The sequence below is a fragment of the Pagrus pagrus genome (assembly GCF_965226575.1).
Source record: "Pagrus pagrus genome assembly, chromosome: 9".
In the NCBI taxonomy this organism is placed as follows: domain Eukaryota; kingdom Metazoa; phylum Chordata; class Actinopteri; order Spariformes; family Sparidae; genus Pagrus; species Pagrus pagrus.
Window position 1 is genome coordinate 23,944,442 of NC_140193.1, and position 17,749 is coordinate 23,962,190.

Sequence of the window (17,749 nt, forward strand, 5' to 3'; positions counted from 1 at the left end):
TTGATCCATCTAGTAAAAACTGGTTTTCATATGGTCAGCTTGATTCTGCTCTCACCATACAGCTGCTGATTGCAAACACAAATATAGATGTTGAAAGGCAACGGTGTGAAATGTATATGATAAAAATGTAACAGCTTGGGAAAATTTGCTTGTTTGCACACATTTTTATTTAAATGAATTTACAGCGATACATAAGCAGTTTTTGGCAAACTAACCCAACTATTTCCTATAAGGAGCAATAATAAAGTGGCAGAAAGGACAGTAAAGCAAAATCCTTAATGTACTCTGAGATAATTATACATCTTGGAGCCCAGTGTGATCCATAAGTAATATTCAAAGATGAATAATGTGTTATTTGGAACATTCACGTACAGTATAGACGCGTATATGTGGGAAACACCTTTAGACATAATGATACACGTTCCTCAAATGAAAGTGGTCTGTGAATAAAATACACACGGTGTGAAATTATTCGAATAATAGCACTAGTATTACTCTATTTCTCTCACTGTTAACAAATCCCATAAAAAGCCCCTGCATGTGGCCTCAATCAACTATAGTTTTCTACTGAAAATGTTAAATCTGTGAAAACCTATCACGAATATTAAGTAAACTTTTTAATAAACAGTCTCTGTGATTTACTGAAACAGTTCAGTTTTTTTGAAATGTTACTCAAACAACAGTAATAGTGATTTGTTGGTGACTATTTTCAGCTGCGAATAAAAACCTTTTTGGTGCTTAGGTCTGTATTTACAGCAGCAGGACAGTGAGATTAATTCAAAGTACACTACAATACCCACGTTCCTTGTAATATAGGGAAAAGTTACATAGTGCGACAATGTGGCTCATTGTGTTTTTAATACTTTCTGGATAACCATTTAAGTTTATGAAACTCAATATTTTTTTTCCCTAGGATGGCAACAAAATAATTTCAAGCCTTTGAAACTTTTCCTCTGGCACAGAGGAATAATACATTAGGCTTTGGATGCAGTAATAGTAGGCTAATTAGTGGGATCAATACTTTAATTTTAATTTAATTTTTCATGGGATTTGTTGACGGTAAGAAAAATAAAATCACATGGACTTAAACTTTAAGAACATAATACATGAAACATAACACTTTTTAACAGGTCCGTAAAATGAAAAAGGACACTGGGATGTCTGCACATCAGAAAAGAGAAGACCCGACAAAGGAAAACGTCTCACAAAGTTTGTGATGTCCAGTGAGGTTTTTTCGTCCAGACAGAAGCACCAACTCTGCTCAACCTCCTAATTGCTACAGTTCGATTTCCACGGTGTCTTCGTCTGCCTCGCTGCCTGTGCTGAGGACAGACGCCTCGATGTTCAATCTTTTCGCGGGAGGTTCCACGGGGACAGAAAAGGGATCCATATCAGGTGTCTTTTCCTGATGGCTGAGGTCAAATGAGGTTACAGTAATTCATATGTGCAAGGTGAATAAGATTTGTTTCAATAAATGAATAAGAATTTTGAAAGTAAAGTATTTCTGAGCCTCACCTTGGACTGAAGCTGGACCTGTGAGCCTTACTGTCTTTGGAGTCAGCAGGGTTGAATGGGCAGGGGGACTTGCTTCCTAAAATGACCAACAAAAAGTTACACACATGATGCAGCTGGTACTTTGTGACAGTGAGAACATAACAATTCTGTGCTTGACTTTGTTGTTTAGTATAGTACCTTCCAGTTTTTGTTTGGAGAAGGGAGAGCGGTTGGGCATGTGCGGCTTCCTGTCGGAGCTAACGTAGGACACAGCATCCTCCCCTTCAGCCACAGCCAATAGGGAAGCACGATAGTAGATAAGCGGCTGCCAGCACTCTTCCCTGAGGTTAATTATGTGCTCTGCAGTGTGCTTCTGCAGGTAGGACAACCTGCACAGACAAGAACAGACTCAGAAAACAAAGTACATTTAAAAACCTGTTTGAAAACCTGTATGCTCTGTGCAGCACTTACACTGTTTTCTTGTCTGGTTTGAGAAGTTTGCTTGAGAACTCACTGAGGATGGTCAGGTAGGAGAGGTACGGTGGCGTAGGAGTGTCTGGGGTCTGACTAAACTCTTGGAACACAAACTCTATGCTGTTCCTGCACATATTGACAGACACAGAAGTTTAGAAACAAAAAAACACAATCAAATCCAAGTAATGAGAAATGAGCCCATGCTGACCTGTGGATCATGACGACGCACTCACGAAACTTGAAGAGGTCCCCGAATGTAAGGGCGAACCGCCTGGCCAGCTCTTTGATGCTGGTGAAGGTCTGGACTCCTGGGTGAGCCTTGCCGCCGCTCTCCTGCTCTCGCTTCAGACGAACAAACAGCTGGGGAAGTGAAGGAAATCACATCAGCATCTCGCAGCTACCAGAGTGTATCTGAAGCGTATGTTTTTAGCGGGTGTGTGGAGAAGCTATACCTGCTGCAAGCAGAGCACCAGTGTACGAGCACTCTCGATCTTATCGATCTGTCTGGTCCTGTACATCGTCTCCTTGATGATGTCTCCAAAGTCGTTGTAGTACTGAGGACAAAGAGGGACAAATAAATCAAAGAAAGCTCCGAGCAGATATCTGTAGTATATACTAGCACTGAAGGAATAGGTTTGAAAATTCCCTAATTCACTTAGTTAGATGAGAAGATTGATACCACTGTGATGTCTGAACGTTAAATATGAAGCTACAGTCAGCCAGTAGTCAGTTAACTGAGCTGAGCATAGAGACTGTAAACGAGTAAACAGTCAGCCTGGCTCTGTCCAAAAGAAAACTAAATCCACCAATCAGAACCTCTGAAGCTCACTTATTGTTAATGCATTATATGTTGATTGTTAAATCCAAAAGTGTGAAAACAACAGGTTGCAGTTTTAAGACAGTTATTTCTTTGTCAGCTGTGGTGGTTTCCTGCAGTCTTCCTCATCTTTACAGTGTATTACACACAAGAGAGGAATTTAATTTAGAGCTTTATTGTGTGTTCAGAATTTTAGAGATGCAGGAGTCGACACAGAGTCAATGGAAAGAGGCATTTAGACACTTGTTGCACACCAGCTCACAGCAAACATCTGTAAAGTAATTTTATTGACTGTTCAGCAGCCAATTTCTCCCAAATGATACAAGGCTGAACACCTTTTACAGCGACCTTTGGAAAGTGGCAGGCTAGCTGTCTCCCCGTTTCCAGACTTTGTGCTAAGCAGCTAAGTGGCTGCTGGCTATAGCTTCATATTCACTATGGATGTGTGCAACTAGTCAACTAGATAATTAAAGGGTAACTCCACCAATTTTACACATTAAAGTGTGTAATATAAAGCCTTTTGTGGCTCCAGAGGAAACTGCATATAATCTGATAAATTGCCCTCAGTGATTTCACACAGTGGCTGAGTTGCATGGTGGGTAATGTAGGCAATTGTTAACTAATCTAAGTTTAAACTTCCATTTAAATTTCAGGAAAATAAGTCAGTAGGAACATCCCTAATATTTACTTTCCAAGCATGAGAATTGTATCAATCTTGGCTGGACAGCTACTAGGCGTATTTCCCAAAATGTCAAACTATTTCTTTGAGGAGTTCACCTTTACCTTCCTGTAGTACATGAAGACCTCAGCTGCCATGCTCATCTCCAGCACTCCATGAACTATCAGTTTGCAGTAGGCCGCCAGCAGATTTCTCCGTTTGTGAAGGTCCTCCAGTCTCTCCACTTCAGAGTTTTCACTGACTGAGGGAGCCAGATGGAGTTGAATGGTGTGGTTGGATGTGAAGTGGTTGAGAGCGAGGGAAAAGGGGGTGAAGTGAGACGAGTGATTAATCATGAGAAATCATATAACAGAAAGAAAAGAACAAAGCAGCGGCGGAAAAGAGTGTTTCAGTTAGTTTCAGGACAATGGCTTTAGCAGGTGGAAATCAAAGATAACATAAGTCTAGAGTTATGGTTGTGACACCATGTGGCTTCAATCTTTCACGAGGCTAATAAAATAGGCTCGGAGGTGAGCCAGAGTTAATGGAATTTTCTCACGGAAAGAGATTGCCCTGATTTTATGATTTAACTCAGTGCCTTTGCCCTCCGAGTGATCTCTGATCCAGCAGCTAATAGAAAACACTGTCTTTATAACAAAACCATTACCAGGCAAATCCAATAAAACAATAGCTTTTTATTACATGTTCAAAAACCAATAATCCCGTATTGTATTTGGTTGAACATTTAAGGGATTTCCACCAGGACAGCTATTGACTTCTCTGGACGATCCCATATTTGGTTGCAATATGTCTGTGAGAGTAGAAGCTATTGTAAAGGTAATAAAATGTTTTAGTTACAGAAAGCCATGAATGAATTCATAAGTTTACCTGCAGGACTTTACACAAAGAACACTATGTATTACCAACATGTCAATCTTGTTTTCCTCATTTTAAAACAGACAGGAACACGCCACCGTCATCAGTTTACAAGCTGCAGCACTTGTTACTGCATAACAAAGTCCAACATCCTTTCGTACAAATTAGTCAAGCCAGTTTCAGTCTGAGGACATTAACAGGGCTTCCTTTGTAATTGGGGGTCAATTGTCAGGTCAGGTTGGAAATCAGAGCCCATTTACAGTCAGCGGGCAGCACTGCAGCGAGGTATGAAGCCAAATGTGTGGCCGTGCATTTAATATCTGCATGTTTTTACCACGGTGAGATGGTGCACCGAATCAATGCTTCACTCAGAGGACCGAAGGCCCCGAGAAAAGATGCTGCGCTCGGAAAGAGTGAGAGTGCCATCTACTGTGCATCAGAGGCTGTGTGTTCGCTCCTGGGTGTCCCACACACTGCATGGGTACAGGTTTTTCTAACACACCGCTGCAAGGGAGCTGTGTAACAAACCATGCAGATTGATACATGGATCTAAACTTTGTCATCGTCATTTATGACAGTAAATGAAAAGTCTTTGGGTTTTGGAGTGTTGGTCGGACAAAAGAAGCCGTTTGAAGATGTCACTTTGGACTCTGGGAAATTGTTTTTTGACATTTTATAGATAAAATAAATCGGCAGAATAATCAACAATGAAAATAAGCATTAAATATTAATTGTTTGATGCCCCACCCAACTATCCAATAAAATTATAGAAAAAAAAAATCCTGCTACAAAAGCAAAATGCTACTTATGTATTAAGAATCTAATATAAGTCTCGGGGGACATTTTTCTGCATGACGAGTACCTAAGTACATTTTGCAGCTGATACTTTTGTTCATCTATGTAGGCCATGAATGCAGTGTTTTTTTTTGTTTTTTTATTGCTATGGAGTATTTTTACATGGTTGTATTGTTACTTTGACCAGGTTTTTGGAGTATTTCTTACACCGCTAGGCCCTTGTTACCTTGTTTCTACTCCAACACCCCCCTGTCTACTGTCAATTAAAACAAGTATCAAGCAAGTATCCTCAATTAAACAAAAATGTCGCTTATGAATTAGAAATATAGAAAAATAAAAAAGTTATTCTTAAAAATATCCTCCAGATATATATAAAATAGATGATGAATAGATTATGATTTGTGTCTAATGTGGTTTTTGCCCAGAAAAATTACCTTGTTGAAGAGAATCTATGATTATGCTAATATTTTTCCTTTAATTTAAAGTTTAACTGCTGGACACAAGATGTCTCCTGCTTCATTGGTTCAACTTCACTAGTTATGATGTCAAAATTGAAGCTCACATTGAAGCTCGCAATGAAGCTCAAACACCCAAGTGAGGTAACAGTAAGCTCAATATATTTACATGGATGATAAATAAGTGGAAAAAGGCTTCATGTACACAGGTTGAGTCTCACCACTGCACTGGCTGTCACAGTCTGGTCCGACAAAGACGTGCAGGCAAACAAAGTTCAACAGCGCCCTCTGCAGTTTCGGACTCGGTGTGTAGAGCAGTGGACCAAAGGAGGTGGGATCCCACACATGTAGCTGGTAGGAATGAGCCGTCAGAACATCACAGATACTCAGAAAAGCCTGATACGGAGAAATCAGAGGGAGTTAGAAAGGCTAGAAGAAAGATTTAACAGTGCCGTCGTTGATAAAACATCAGTTTCCTGTCCGTCCCACCTGCTGTCGCACATTGTGGTCGGAGTGGGAGAGACAAGAATGACCCCTCTCACAGAAGAGACGCAGCTCGAGTCTCTGGGACACAGCTCTCTCCTAAAACACACACACACACACACACACACTGATGATGGACATAGAGGCTTGAAGAGGCTAATATTGTGCAAAAATTCTTCAACAAAATAATGTCGAACTTCATATGGTCCTCGCTAGAAGTACTGTTCACAGTTCACATTTTCACTCAAAAAATTGCCTAATGGAAGAATCAATTATCAAATCAGTGTATTATTTTTCTGTCAATCAACTCATTGATCATTCGATTAATCATTTAAGCTCTAACTGTCTGATATGTAAACTGGTGTACTGGCTGCTTGTAATCACTTAAGACCTCCAGCGTATTCTAGCACCACAATCACTGTAGTGCAGAGGCCACTTATTAATCAATAATGCAGCTAAATTAATCAGAAAAGAAGCATTTATGCAGGGGAATCACAGTAGTGCTGCAGCAGCAGCCCCTTATCCAAAACACCCCAGTGAGTATCTGTAAAACAAATAGCTTGTTTCATTTATTCACAGGCATGAAACTTCTCTGGCACAAACAAAGCTGTATTTCTTTTGTAGGCATTACAAACTTTTATTTTTGTCGTTTTTTATATATCTGATTTAGTTTAAATTTAGTTGTACATGGTATTGCATTTCATAATCAAGCCACTGAAGAGGATATGAAAGAATGTCTTCTATTTTTATCTGAAATGTTGTTGTGACTGATGCTTCGTTCACTGAGTGCAAACCAAAACCATAATATACCAACTCGGATGCATTTACATACATTAATACTGTATGTTGCCAAAATGAATTAATATGTTGGCCACTTTCTTTTAATTTGGCTGTTCATAGAAATGTCCTGTCTTATTTTTAAATCTTGATCCTACTTGATACTAGGTGAAAGCATCAGCGGACATAACTCACTCTGGAGGTGAGCGTTTCACTACTTGTGTTGAGAGACCAGAGCATGGAGTAACACAGACACTGCAGCACTTCACACAGCACCTTCAGACCAAAAAAAAAGGAGAAGAGAGAAAAGACTGAGGACACACTGGACACACGAGTTCAATCAACAAACTTGATCTGAAAAAAAGCTAGGTTTTCAGTGTCAGTACCTCAGGCAGTGCTCCTCCCTGGCTGCTCTCCACTGACAGGAGAGGAGACAACAGCTTAAACAGGTTCCAGCGAGAGAGGTCATGACAGCTAACAAAAGATGAAGAGAAATAGATACGTACAACCGATAAATATCAGCACAGGCAGAATATTGTGGGCACAAACTTCATTGTGAACACCTCTCACTTGTGGAAAGCTCTGAGTTTCTTCAGTGTGGCCAGAATTTCTCCAGTTTTCTCCTTGTCAGAAGACAAACTGTCACCCTACAACAGAAAAGCAGGAAATAATAAGTCATCTTGTCAAGTAAAGCTCTTTATTATTTGCATACAAGGATGTTTGGCACACATCCAAATCCTTTTGGCTTGTGACCTCTTAGTATAAAGCTGTGGTGGCTATGGTGAGAGGTTTAATATACAACAACGCATCATATTCTATAAGATCATCATATATTTCCTGTGTTCGTGTCGTATGAAAACTATGTATCTAGTAACAAGTAGAAGTATAAAGTTGTACAACGTGGAAATAGTACAAGTACCTAAAATTTGAACTTATGTACTGTACTTAGGTAAATGTACTTCGTAACATTGCACCACTGGAAATGATGTTTCCTTGTGAGCCCTCATCACAGGTTATGGACTTAGTGTGAGCATCACACCAAAAACTCTATGAAACTTTCATTTAAAGGATTTTTAGAGGCTGAAAAGGTAAAAGTACGCAACATTTTAAACAAAAAACACAGCCAAAAATCAAGAAAAATCAGCAGAAGTATTCTTAAATGTTCCTTGGGTCCCCTGATGTGTATACATACATTGAAACAGTGCCCCTCACCTTGAGTGAGTCCTCCAGCAGTGCTGTCAGGTGGTCCACCCAGCGCTGGACCAGAGAGTCTCTGGCAGCCCGGGCTGTCGAGCAGCCAGCCGTCTCCTCCCCACACAGACTGAGGTAGGTGCGGGCTGCAGCCTCCAGGACAGCAGGGTCTGAGTGAAGCTCCAAAACAGCTCCAATCTCTGCCATCAGGCTGGACACTGCCTGAAGAGGAGGAGGACAATGCACACTAATTTCAAAATGCATGGACAACTTAGTAACTATACACTAGAGCTAATAACAATTAAGACAAATAAAGACAATCTACAGTAAAATAGCTGATTGAGCAGTTAGTAGATGACAAAATTAATTGATTTAAGGTGATTCTGACGAGTGATTCATCATTTTAAGTAAATTATTCATTGAAAATATCAGAATTGTACCTTTGTTTTAATAATAAACCTATAGTAAACTAATCATATTATAGTTCTTAAATAGTTTTGTTTCATAGCTCCAATACTTTGGTCAAACACTTCAGTGTTAATTGCATGGTTAAAAAAAATTCTTCAGGATATTGTTTGTGCACATCGAAAGGCTGGAACGCAGACCTGTGTGTTTTCAGCCTCGGGACACTCGGGGAGGAAGTACTGAGGAATCTTCATCAGGGAGGAAACAATGTCACAGCTACTTGAGAACTGCACAAACAACATCATTAAAGAATAGACATTATCATAAAGTAATGCTCTGAATCTAACTGTGCAGCACAGAGATCTGAATGTTCTTCATGCAGAATCAGACCGGCTCATATATGGACCCTTATGTGTGAAATAAATACCTTGGTCAATAACTTAGGAAGCACCGTGACGAGATGTTCAGTGAGCTTAGTACTGTCATCATACAGAATCTTCTTTTCCCTGGCACTCATCACCTAAACATCAAGACATAAATACTCAATTCTTGATTTCTTAAATTATAATCCAATATGTCAGAAACACATGTCCCACTGACCTTCTTTGCTCCGCTCCTTCCTGCCAGGGCTGGCCCCTCTGAGGCCTGACGCACGGACGCTACCAGGACCTCCACAAGTACAGCCTGTTCTGCCTGAGTAAGACCTGCACACGCACATACATATAATGTAGTACTGTTTTAGCTTACAGATGCTCTGAAACTTGCATGGAAACAAAACAAGCACAACATTTTTAAAATGATTTATTACCTTAGTGAATAAGTCTACTAATCAGTATATAGGGTGTTGCATGGTGGCTTGTTGAGGTGTTTTTCTGGGGAATCACAATAATATTCACAAATGTGCTTCAGTCATCAATAAGCACTAGATTTAAGAACATCCTTCTGGATGACCATATTCATCCGTAATCATGGGATCCAGGGGCAGGGCGACACGGGCAGTCGCCCCTGCTAAATTCTGATTGGCCCCTGGCCTGCTCCTATTAGCTTCATAGCACTTCATTGGCTGAATGTTCAAAGATCTGCAAATATCATAGTTCAGCTGATTTTAGGTGTGAACTCAAATGTGTCTTCTACCTTGAAACTACTGCACTGGTCCAGTGCCAGAGAACCTGAAAGGGTTGCTCACCAGTAAAGCTAAGCATTGTTGGAAGGTTATGTATACACTGTGTTCAACAGGATATAGAAAATGAAGTGCTAATAGTAACATTTCATCTACAAAAAAAAATCTAGATGCCCCCCTGTCTGCAATACAGAGAAAGTATTTCAATCAAAGCAAAAGAATATATATATATTTGTGAAATGAAGCCTTTGGTGTTCTACAGTAATAAATATACGAATACTTGACTACATCCGCCTGCTCCACCACAAATACACTTTATGCACAGTTACCTGGACTTTGTGAGGAAGGGTCCTGCAGCAGCACAGATGTGAGTGTGGGCCAGTCCTTCAGCAGGGCTCCACCACAGTCCCACAGACTGTCCACAAGGTACACCACATGCTTGTGCAGCTGAAAGTGTAATAGAGCAGACAAGGCATGTTAGTTCATGTCTGTGTCATGGAAGACAACTCACAGCATCATGATCTAAATATAAAAGGTAGTCCAAGTCATTTTCTCAGCTAAAACAAGAGCCTTGAATTTAATGTTTTCACCTCAGACTCCTGGTAGAACTGCAGCAGAGCCTTCAATCTGACAAATGTTTGTTGTTTCTGTGTCTCCTCCTCATTCATTTCATCCTGAGTATCAGATGCAGGCGCTACAGTGTTGAGAAGCCTGGCCAAAAACATCCAGATAAACACTGATTAACTGTATGTTTTTGTTGGCTTGTTTGTTTTATTCAAATGATGGAGGTCAGCATACCTTGAGAAGAGCAGCTCCCCTGCAGTGGCCGCTAGAGGGCGCTGTGAGGAGTAAACAAACTGGAGGAGCTGCTTGTAGTCCTCCGGACTGAGCACTTCATCAGATGTTCTGAGGAGTCAGAAGTAGTTTGATGCAAAGAAACATAGAAGGAATACATTAAGGATGAGTGGAAAATGATAAGCACAACATAAGAATGACAATAAGTCAGGCTGGTGACTCACCTGGAGATGAGAACCAGTAGCTTCATGGTCTGTACTGCCACTTCATTGTCCTTATCCAGGGTCATGGAGATCATCCTGTCCTGGAGCACAAACAGTAAACATGCAATGAGCCCACACTTATTCGAACATGTCTGTCTGAACATGCATTACTCACATTCTAAATAGTAACACTGAATCAACACTGTGGGATATGAAAAGGATGTTTGTAGTGTCATTCATTATGACAGAAAAACAGCCTTCTCACGCAATTCTGCATCTCTGCAGAGCTTTTAAGCCTTTTTCAGCTCCTTGTTTAGATTTTACAACCGCATGTGTATTGTTTGGTTCAGTCTTATAACCCTCATCAACCTCATTTCTAATCCTAAGAATAAAAAAATATAGATATATAAGATTGTAGTTACTTAAGGAAACTTAACTTGACAGACAGTCAAACATTTAGCAGCTAAAGGGCCAGATATTTGTTTCCGGAATTGTTGGAGACCAAATGGAGTTAGAAGAGAGAGTAAATATTGGACTTCAATTTGCCACATTGCCAGAAACATGAATCCAGATGTACTACTACTGTTCTGTGTCTGCTAATTTTGTAAAAAGGACATTTTGACAACTTTATGAACCACCGATATCTGATGGTTGTGAACCTGTCCGCTTGTTTTGATATCTTTCTACCCCTTAGTGGCCATAGTCCATTAGTGCAGCTTTAAGCAGAAGTGTTTACCTTAAAGCGACTGGTGAACAGGTCCATTTTAGGGAGGAGCAGAGGATCTCCATACAAACCCTGTAGACCTAACACACACTTGAGACGCACATCTGGTATCTGAAAGTCAGTGCAGAGACAATGCCGAGTGTGTACAGTACCTACCAGTTATCTTTCTGTCACATTATGCATGTACGCTGTTGTTTACCTTGTCGTGCATCATCCAGCCCATGTATTTGAGGTAGCTATCATTGAGGAATGCAGAACTGTAGCGCTTCATCCACAAACCCAACTCCTCCATGCAGATGGAGCGGATTTCTGAAAGCACATCGCTGCACAGGCACACATAAAATCCCTAGATTAGCTCACACTCTAATGCACACTGAAAGCTGTGCAGAAACAATGTCAGAATACCAACCGATATCTTTTCAGAAAAACTCCTTTGAAGACGATGTCCATCATGCTCTCGATCTCCGCCCTCTTCTCCTGCAGCTTAAAGAACAAAAGGAAACAAATTGGACATGACTCATTCACACTAACTTCCTCTCTGCACAGCCAGAGTGACACTGGTCTTACCTCTGTGATCGTCTTCTGTATTCTCTCCAGCTGCTGTGTGCTCTTCTGTCTCATCGTCTTTGACTTTTGCACCTCGAACAGTTTCTGGCTGTTTTCAATACTGACACTCAGGCTCAGAGCCACACCCACCAGAGAGCTCAGCAGCTTCACCGCTGAACAGATCAAGACCAAAGTTCGGTTAGTTATTGAATGTGTTTATGTATCTACATGTGTCTGTGTTTTGTATTCCTTACCTGCGAGAGTGCAGGTGTGTCTGAAGGCCCGTATGTAAGAGTTGGACAGCTCGGTGAGCAGTGAAATGAGGGTGTTCATCAGATAACTGTCAAATATGACACTGTGCTGACACTGGGCCACCAGCACTGACACAAAGTCACAGAACTCAGTGTGGAACCAGCGGCCGTATGGTCCAGGTTGTATCAGAGGATACTCCACACTATCCTACAGTGGAGAGAGAGGCAGTAATGACTCATATGCAGGCTAGTGTGTATAATATAACACAGTAAACTCATGGTGCAGCTGTGCTTATCAAATATAGTCCAGTGTCACATGTAAGGACTGTGAACAGTCTCCAGGTGTGAATGAGAGTAACTGAGACACATACGCAGCCCGTCCTCCTCAGAAAAACTTGCTGACAACCGGCCTATTAACTTGTTTTGGTATGAGGAAATGTTGCACATATTTGCACATATGGTATGTAAACAGATTGTTCCTGCAAAACAGGATTTGTGCTCTGTGAACCTAGCATGAATAAATAAAGGTACGGAAATGCCAGGTTTAACACATCGAAGCTGCATCCACAGCCTCCCCCACATTTGCTCTCTATATGTACTTTTTGCCTGTTTGTTGTCATTAAGGGTCTGAATTCAAAGTATAATATGTATGCACTTTATAGCAAACCCCAAAAAATTCACCAATGCATGAAAAATCCAGTGTCCAACACACTGCACCTGCCCAAAATAAATATGAATTAAAACTGTCCAATATCTCAACTCATTATTAAGCTCCCTATTGATTCTTACTTGAATAAGTGAATAAGGAAGTGATTTTGAGCAATCAAAGCAATATTATAATAAATAAATATAAATACTGGTATGTTGACCCCTGAAATCATGGACCAAAATATGATTCAAGAATTACTGAGACCCTAATACAAGAAGGTATAAGACATAAAACTACTGACTGTATCCATGGGCCATGTGACTGTGAGGATCCATGGAAAGGCGAGAAACTTCTTATACTGCAGACCAGCGACCTGAAACACACCCCATCACACAGATTCAGTTCAAAGTGTTGAAACAGATGTGACAGTGATTGACACAGGAAGAAACTCAGATTGAAGACCTCTCACCTCATCCATCTCCTCCACCATCTTACTCATGACGTCACCGTCGTCTTTGCTCTGGCACATCTCTGCTGTGACCACGCCTGCGACAGACACAGACATAGAAACATAGACCTGACTGTTTGTTTTCCGTGTGTGTGTGTGTGTGTGTGTGTGTGTGTGTGTGTGTGTGTGCAGTATCTGATTACCTTTGCACCCAGAGCACTGGATGAAGAAGCTGATGAGGTCGAGGAGAGAAGAGTCTCTGTTTCTCACATAAGCCTCGATCCAATCATCAATCACCACCTGCTCACACGTTACACAAGAGTCAGTGTGCGTTTACTGTATATTCATATTTTGATAATAACGCAATTCCTGACTAATGTCTGATTGGCTTTCCATACCAAAATATAAGTTTGTACATTCAGGTGTTTTTACAATCAGAATATGTTTCTTTTTTTATTTTGTAAATGTTGTTTACATGTAGCTGCTCATTAGCTGAACATATCCTGAGTAAGACTGGAATATTAATGTGCATTTAAACCGACCACCAGAATGATAAAGCACTACTCTTTTATGATAAATCAAAGGTGACCAAATGTTTTCTGTGCAGGTTTCTCACATTACTGAGAAAAATAAAAACACAGATCAGTGTAACTTGACAGAGGAGGCTTGTCTATGAACGGGTGGTGTGTGTCAAAGAGCCAAGGTTTCCCAGCAGAACATTGCATTGTAACGAGATGATCAATGTTATTCACATCACCTGTCAGTGTCGTTAATGCTGTGGCTGATCGGTGTATATCACAGTTTAAGTTTGGCTAATCTTACCTGCATAGCACTCCTGCCCATGGTGATCACCTCGAACAGGGTGACAGCCTCCACATGCCTCTGTTTACGGGGGCTGCCTCCCGCTCTCCTCGCACTGCTGCGGCCGGCTTTGGCACGTTTTTGTTTGACATTCTCGGAGCCCTTGTGTGCTCTCTTTCTTCGTCTCTGTGAGTTATCAAAACGTGACAGATGGGACTGTACAGATGAGTCATGTAAAAGTCATTTACATGAATAATATATAAACTAGATTAGTATAACACAATATGGCCACACTTCTGAGCGTGGCATCTCAACCATGTCCTGAAGTCAACAGATGGAATAGTTGGTTGTGAATGTTTCCAGCATTCATAATAATATCATTCAATATAATAATAATTCACAATACCTTTTCTATAAAATGAATGTTTTGTTTTGCACATCTATCCACTTGTTACATCAAGGTAGTTGGTTTATGACCTATTTTCTTCCTATGATGATGACATCATTGCTTTGTTTAGTTTGATATTTCTTTATATTTGGTTGGTGTCACATATGTTTTTGTTACAGCTGTAATTTGCTTGCTAGTTTGTATGCTGGATCTTTGAAAATGCCTCACTGGTTGTTTGTATAACAACCCAACTATTGCTTTGCTTACTGATTCACATATGAATGAGTTCACACCAGTGTGCCGCCTCCTAAACAGGACGAATACACATGTATGAATGGCAAACTCCTCCGTCTTAACATCGAAGTACCTTGATTATAAATGTGCAAATTTTACAGAGTAAGTAAGGCACCAGACACCTCACTCCTCCACCCGAGTGCCAACAAACTTAATAACTTTTCATTAACATTTAGTTTTCAACACATGATTAAATGATTAAAGAATTAGCTTTAGCAGTTAGAGAATTTGTCCAGGAATGCAACTAACTAGAGATTAATCTGCCAATTATTTTCTCAGTGACTCAAAGTGTTTGCAGGTAAAATGCAGGAAAATTGTGATAAAAGCTCATTATAATTTCAAAAGGTGTTGTCTTCACATTCCTTGTTTTATCTGGCCAACAGTCCAAAACATAATCATATCCATTTTATTATCACATTTGACAAAGAACAGCAGCAAAACCTCCCGAAAGACTGAAATGATGAATCAATTATCAAAAGTATTTGTTGAATTAAAAAAAAAAAAAAAAAACTGACTGATTAACTGATCATCTAATCAATTGATCAACTAATAATCTAATCTCTTAAAATATCCAATGAAGCCCTAGAATTAGCTTCTTTCACAGCATTTGGACTTGTCATCGTAGGGAAAGCACAGGTGTTACTAATAACATTAACAATGTCTCTGTTCATGTCACATATAGGAACAATACCAGGACGCTGACACTAAAGCACTGCATGACATTCATCCATTATGGATCTAATGATTTACACATTTTCATACTGTGATACGTTAACATATCTACCAACTGTGGTTATAACATATAAAGTTTCATCAACAAGGTTGGTTACCGGTCCTGGAGGACACCCTGAGTACTAAATCCGGCAGAATAACACCTACCACACTCTTTTGTCTGTTCTCATTCCCTGACTCGTCCTCTGAATGATTGACAGCCCCCGAGGAGTTTGCCTCATCTTGAGAGTTCTCACTGGGAAGTCAACAACATGGCATTAGATCACATGAATAGAAAATGAAAGTAGTACTCATGATTACGCACTCTTACTTCTGCTCTGAGGGCCTGGATGCAGCTGTAGCTGTGGGCTCTGGTATCATCTCCTCCTCAGACCTTTACAACAACACAGGGTTCAGGTGTGAGTCTCTGCATCTGGAAGTTAACATGAGGGTAAAAACATTTCATGTCTGTCAACCAGAATTATATGAACTCTGCTCTCCATAGAGTGAGGAGGTCGCTATAATCATGCATATATAGCCAACAGGGACCCTATCTCCAGTCAGAGGGGACATGTCAATGACTTAATGCTCGCCCCCTCCACAGGTAGCAGCTGGGAGGGATGTAAAGGGTTGCTCAAGGACACTTCGGCAGAGTACAGACTTCAACGGTGCAGACACAACTGAAAGGTAACGCTGCTATATTTGGACTCTGTTTGCGAGCACGCTTTTTTTTTTTAAAACAAAACCAAAAAAAACAACGCAATATCAGGAATATTTCCCTGAAGTAGTCCTGCGGTGTGCACAGTAAAACAAAGATTAAAACTGACTGACAGGTAAACAGACGGCTCAGTAGCTCATAAACTTTTCAAACTTACCCTCTTTACATTTATTCATCCTTCCTTTGTGTCCATTGGTGTGTAATATTTACTCCCAAGGCTGTCAAATTACTCAAATTCAAACATTTCAATGAATATCCTGCTTCTTTTTCCCACAGCTCTCACAGTCAAGTTGCCGGACAGCCTAATTCCTCGCGATTGGCTGACGAACCAAAATGAACTCATATGATTGGCTAGCCTACAACGTCACTCGCCTTTTTGTCCCGCCCCTGGCTGCTGTATCAGACCGAGCCCGTCCTGCCGGGTTTTGTGCATACCTCAGCACTGTAAACATCTGGAGGAACAAACGCGTCAGACCCACGAGAGCTGAGCCAGTCGGTGACATGCATAGTGACACTGTGTAATGTGCTTTAATACAACTATAATACACAACACAGCACTTCTTTAATATGCTTCCTGCTGTTAGTTTGGTGTAAATGTGTGTTAACATCTCCCTGTGTGTGTCTCTCGTGTATTTTAATTAACTGTGTTAATTCAGAAGGGAGCTGTCTGGTTTAACATGTTGCATAAATTAAACAGCAGGAGGCGCCATTTACCCAGCCTACACCTACCCTGCCTATTTCACTCAGCCCCGACTCCAAGCAGAAAAGACAATTAAAGCATTTTCAGCTGATATATTTGTCATACAGACTTACTTGACTGAGAGAAAGCTGACCACCAGCAGCCTGTCCTGTAGTCCTCCATCCTTCTCATCTGGTGCCTGTCGTCATGGAAATCCCCGATGTAGATCCTCAGTGTCCCACGTCATTGGCTCAGAGATTGAGATTAAGACTTGCAGGAGATTTGTCATTAAGTACCAGTATAACAGTTTAACATTAATAATCTGAACAATTGAATAAGTCTAATTAAAAATAAAACGACTTACTACATCTGGTATTGGCATCTACACCTTCTAAAGAAAAATATGTCACAGTGTAACCGAGTAAGATTATTCATCTCTGAACTATTAAATAAGGGAAATTGAAAATTAAAATACTTTTGTTAATTTTATACTTAAAGTAAAGTAACTTAGCAACCACTTAAAGTGCTTTATAACACGGATCAGTCATTCACCCATTCACACATACATTCATACACTGGTGGCAGAGGTGCCACCTGCTCATCAGGAGTGATAATCATTCATACTCACTCACACACCCATGAAAAAACCACTGGGAGCAAATTACGGCTCAGTATCTTGCCCAAGGACACTTCGACATGTAGACTGCAGGGGTTTGGAATCAAACCAGGAACCCTCCTATTGGTGGACAATGGCCCTACCTCCAGGGTCAAAGCCTTCAAGAGGTTAACTTACCTCTCATCTAGAAATCTAAAGTTTAGTTAAAGCACCAGTATGTAACTTTTTACCTTAAAATAACAACATCAAGTTTAAAACACATAACATTGTTATAATGAGTTTTGTTTGTAGTTAGCACCTACATTACATCTGACAAATTGTTTCAAACCTGGGATTTGTATTTACGACAGTGGTGTTGCACTCAGAAACTGTGGGGGGCGC

At 40.5% G+C, this 17,749-nt stretch overlaps 1 protein-coding gene and 1 long non-coding RNA gene across 8 annotated transcripts; one reads left to right on the forward strand and one right to left on the reverse strand.

Moving 5' to 3' along the window:
- Positions 1-88: 88 nt before the first annotated feature.
- LOC311262715 (cohesin subunit SA-2) lies at positions 89-16,944 on the reverse strand. Of its 7 annotated transcripts, none has more exons than XM_084362344.1 (32): positions 16,887-16,944; positions 15,687-15,788; positions 15,524-15,611; positions 13,984-14,148; positions 13,365-13,461; positions 13,183-13,259; positions 13,015-13,086; positions 12,068-12,272; positions 11,835-11,986; positions 11,677-11,750; positions 11,467-11,590; positions 11,280-11,378; positions 10,565-10,644; positions 10,344-10,451; positions 10,136-10,256; positions 9,875-9,992; positions 9,026-9,129; positions 8,853-8,945; positions 8,626-8,712; positions 8,042-8,242; positions 7,400-7,476; positions 7,216-7,303; positions 7,025-7,105; positions 6,059-6,151; positions 5,791-5,965; positions 3,569-3,705; positions 2,421-2,522; positions 2,177-2,328; positions 1,966-2,094; positions 1,693-1,883; positions 1,516-1,591; positions 89-1,412 (listed from the first exon to the last, which is right to left on the reverse strand). In XM_084362344.1, the coding sequence occupies exons 2-32, from the start codon at positions 15,734-15,736 to the stop codon at positions 1,277-1,279; spliced, it is 3,552 nt and encodes a 1,183-aa protein (XP_084218470.1). In that variant the 5' UTR covers positions 15,737-15,788; positions 16,887-16,944; the 3' UTR covers positions 89-1,276. The 7 variants fall into 7 exon arrangements, with proteins under 7 accessions (XP_084218470.1, XP_084218472.1, XP_084218473.1 ...); XM_084362346.1 differs by lacking the exon at positions 16,887-16,944 and adding an exon at positions 16,231-16,354 and having other exon boundaries at positions 15,687-15,749; XM_084362347.1 differs by lacking the exon at positions 16,887-16,944 and adding an exon at positions 16,231-16,354 and having other exon boundaries at positions 8,626-8,673.
- On the forward strand, positions 15,729-16,438 carry LOC311262719. Its single transcript, XR_014623297.1, has 3 exons — positions 15,729-15,806; positions 15,960-16,042; positions 16,350-16,438. It is a non-coding gene; the product is annotated as an uncharacterized lncRNA (long non-coding RNA).
- Positions 16,945-17,749: the final 805 nt, after the last annotated feature.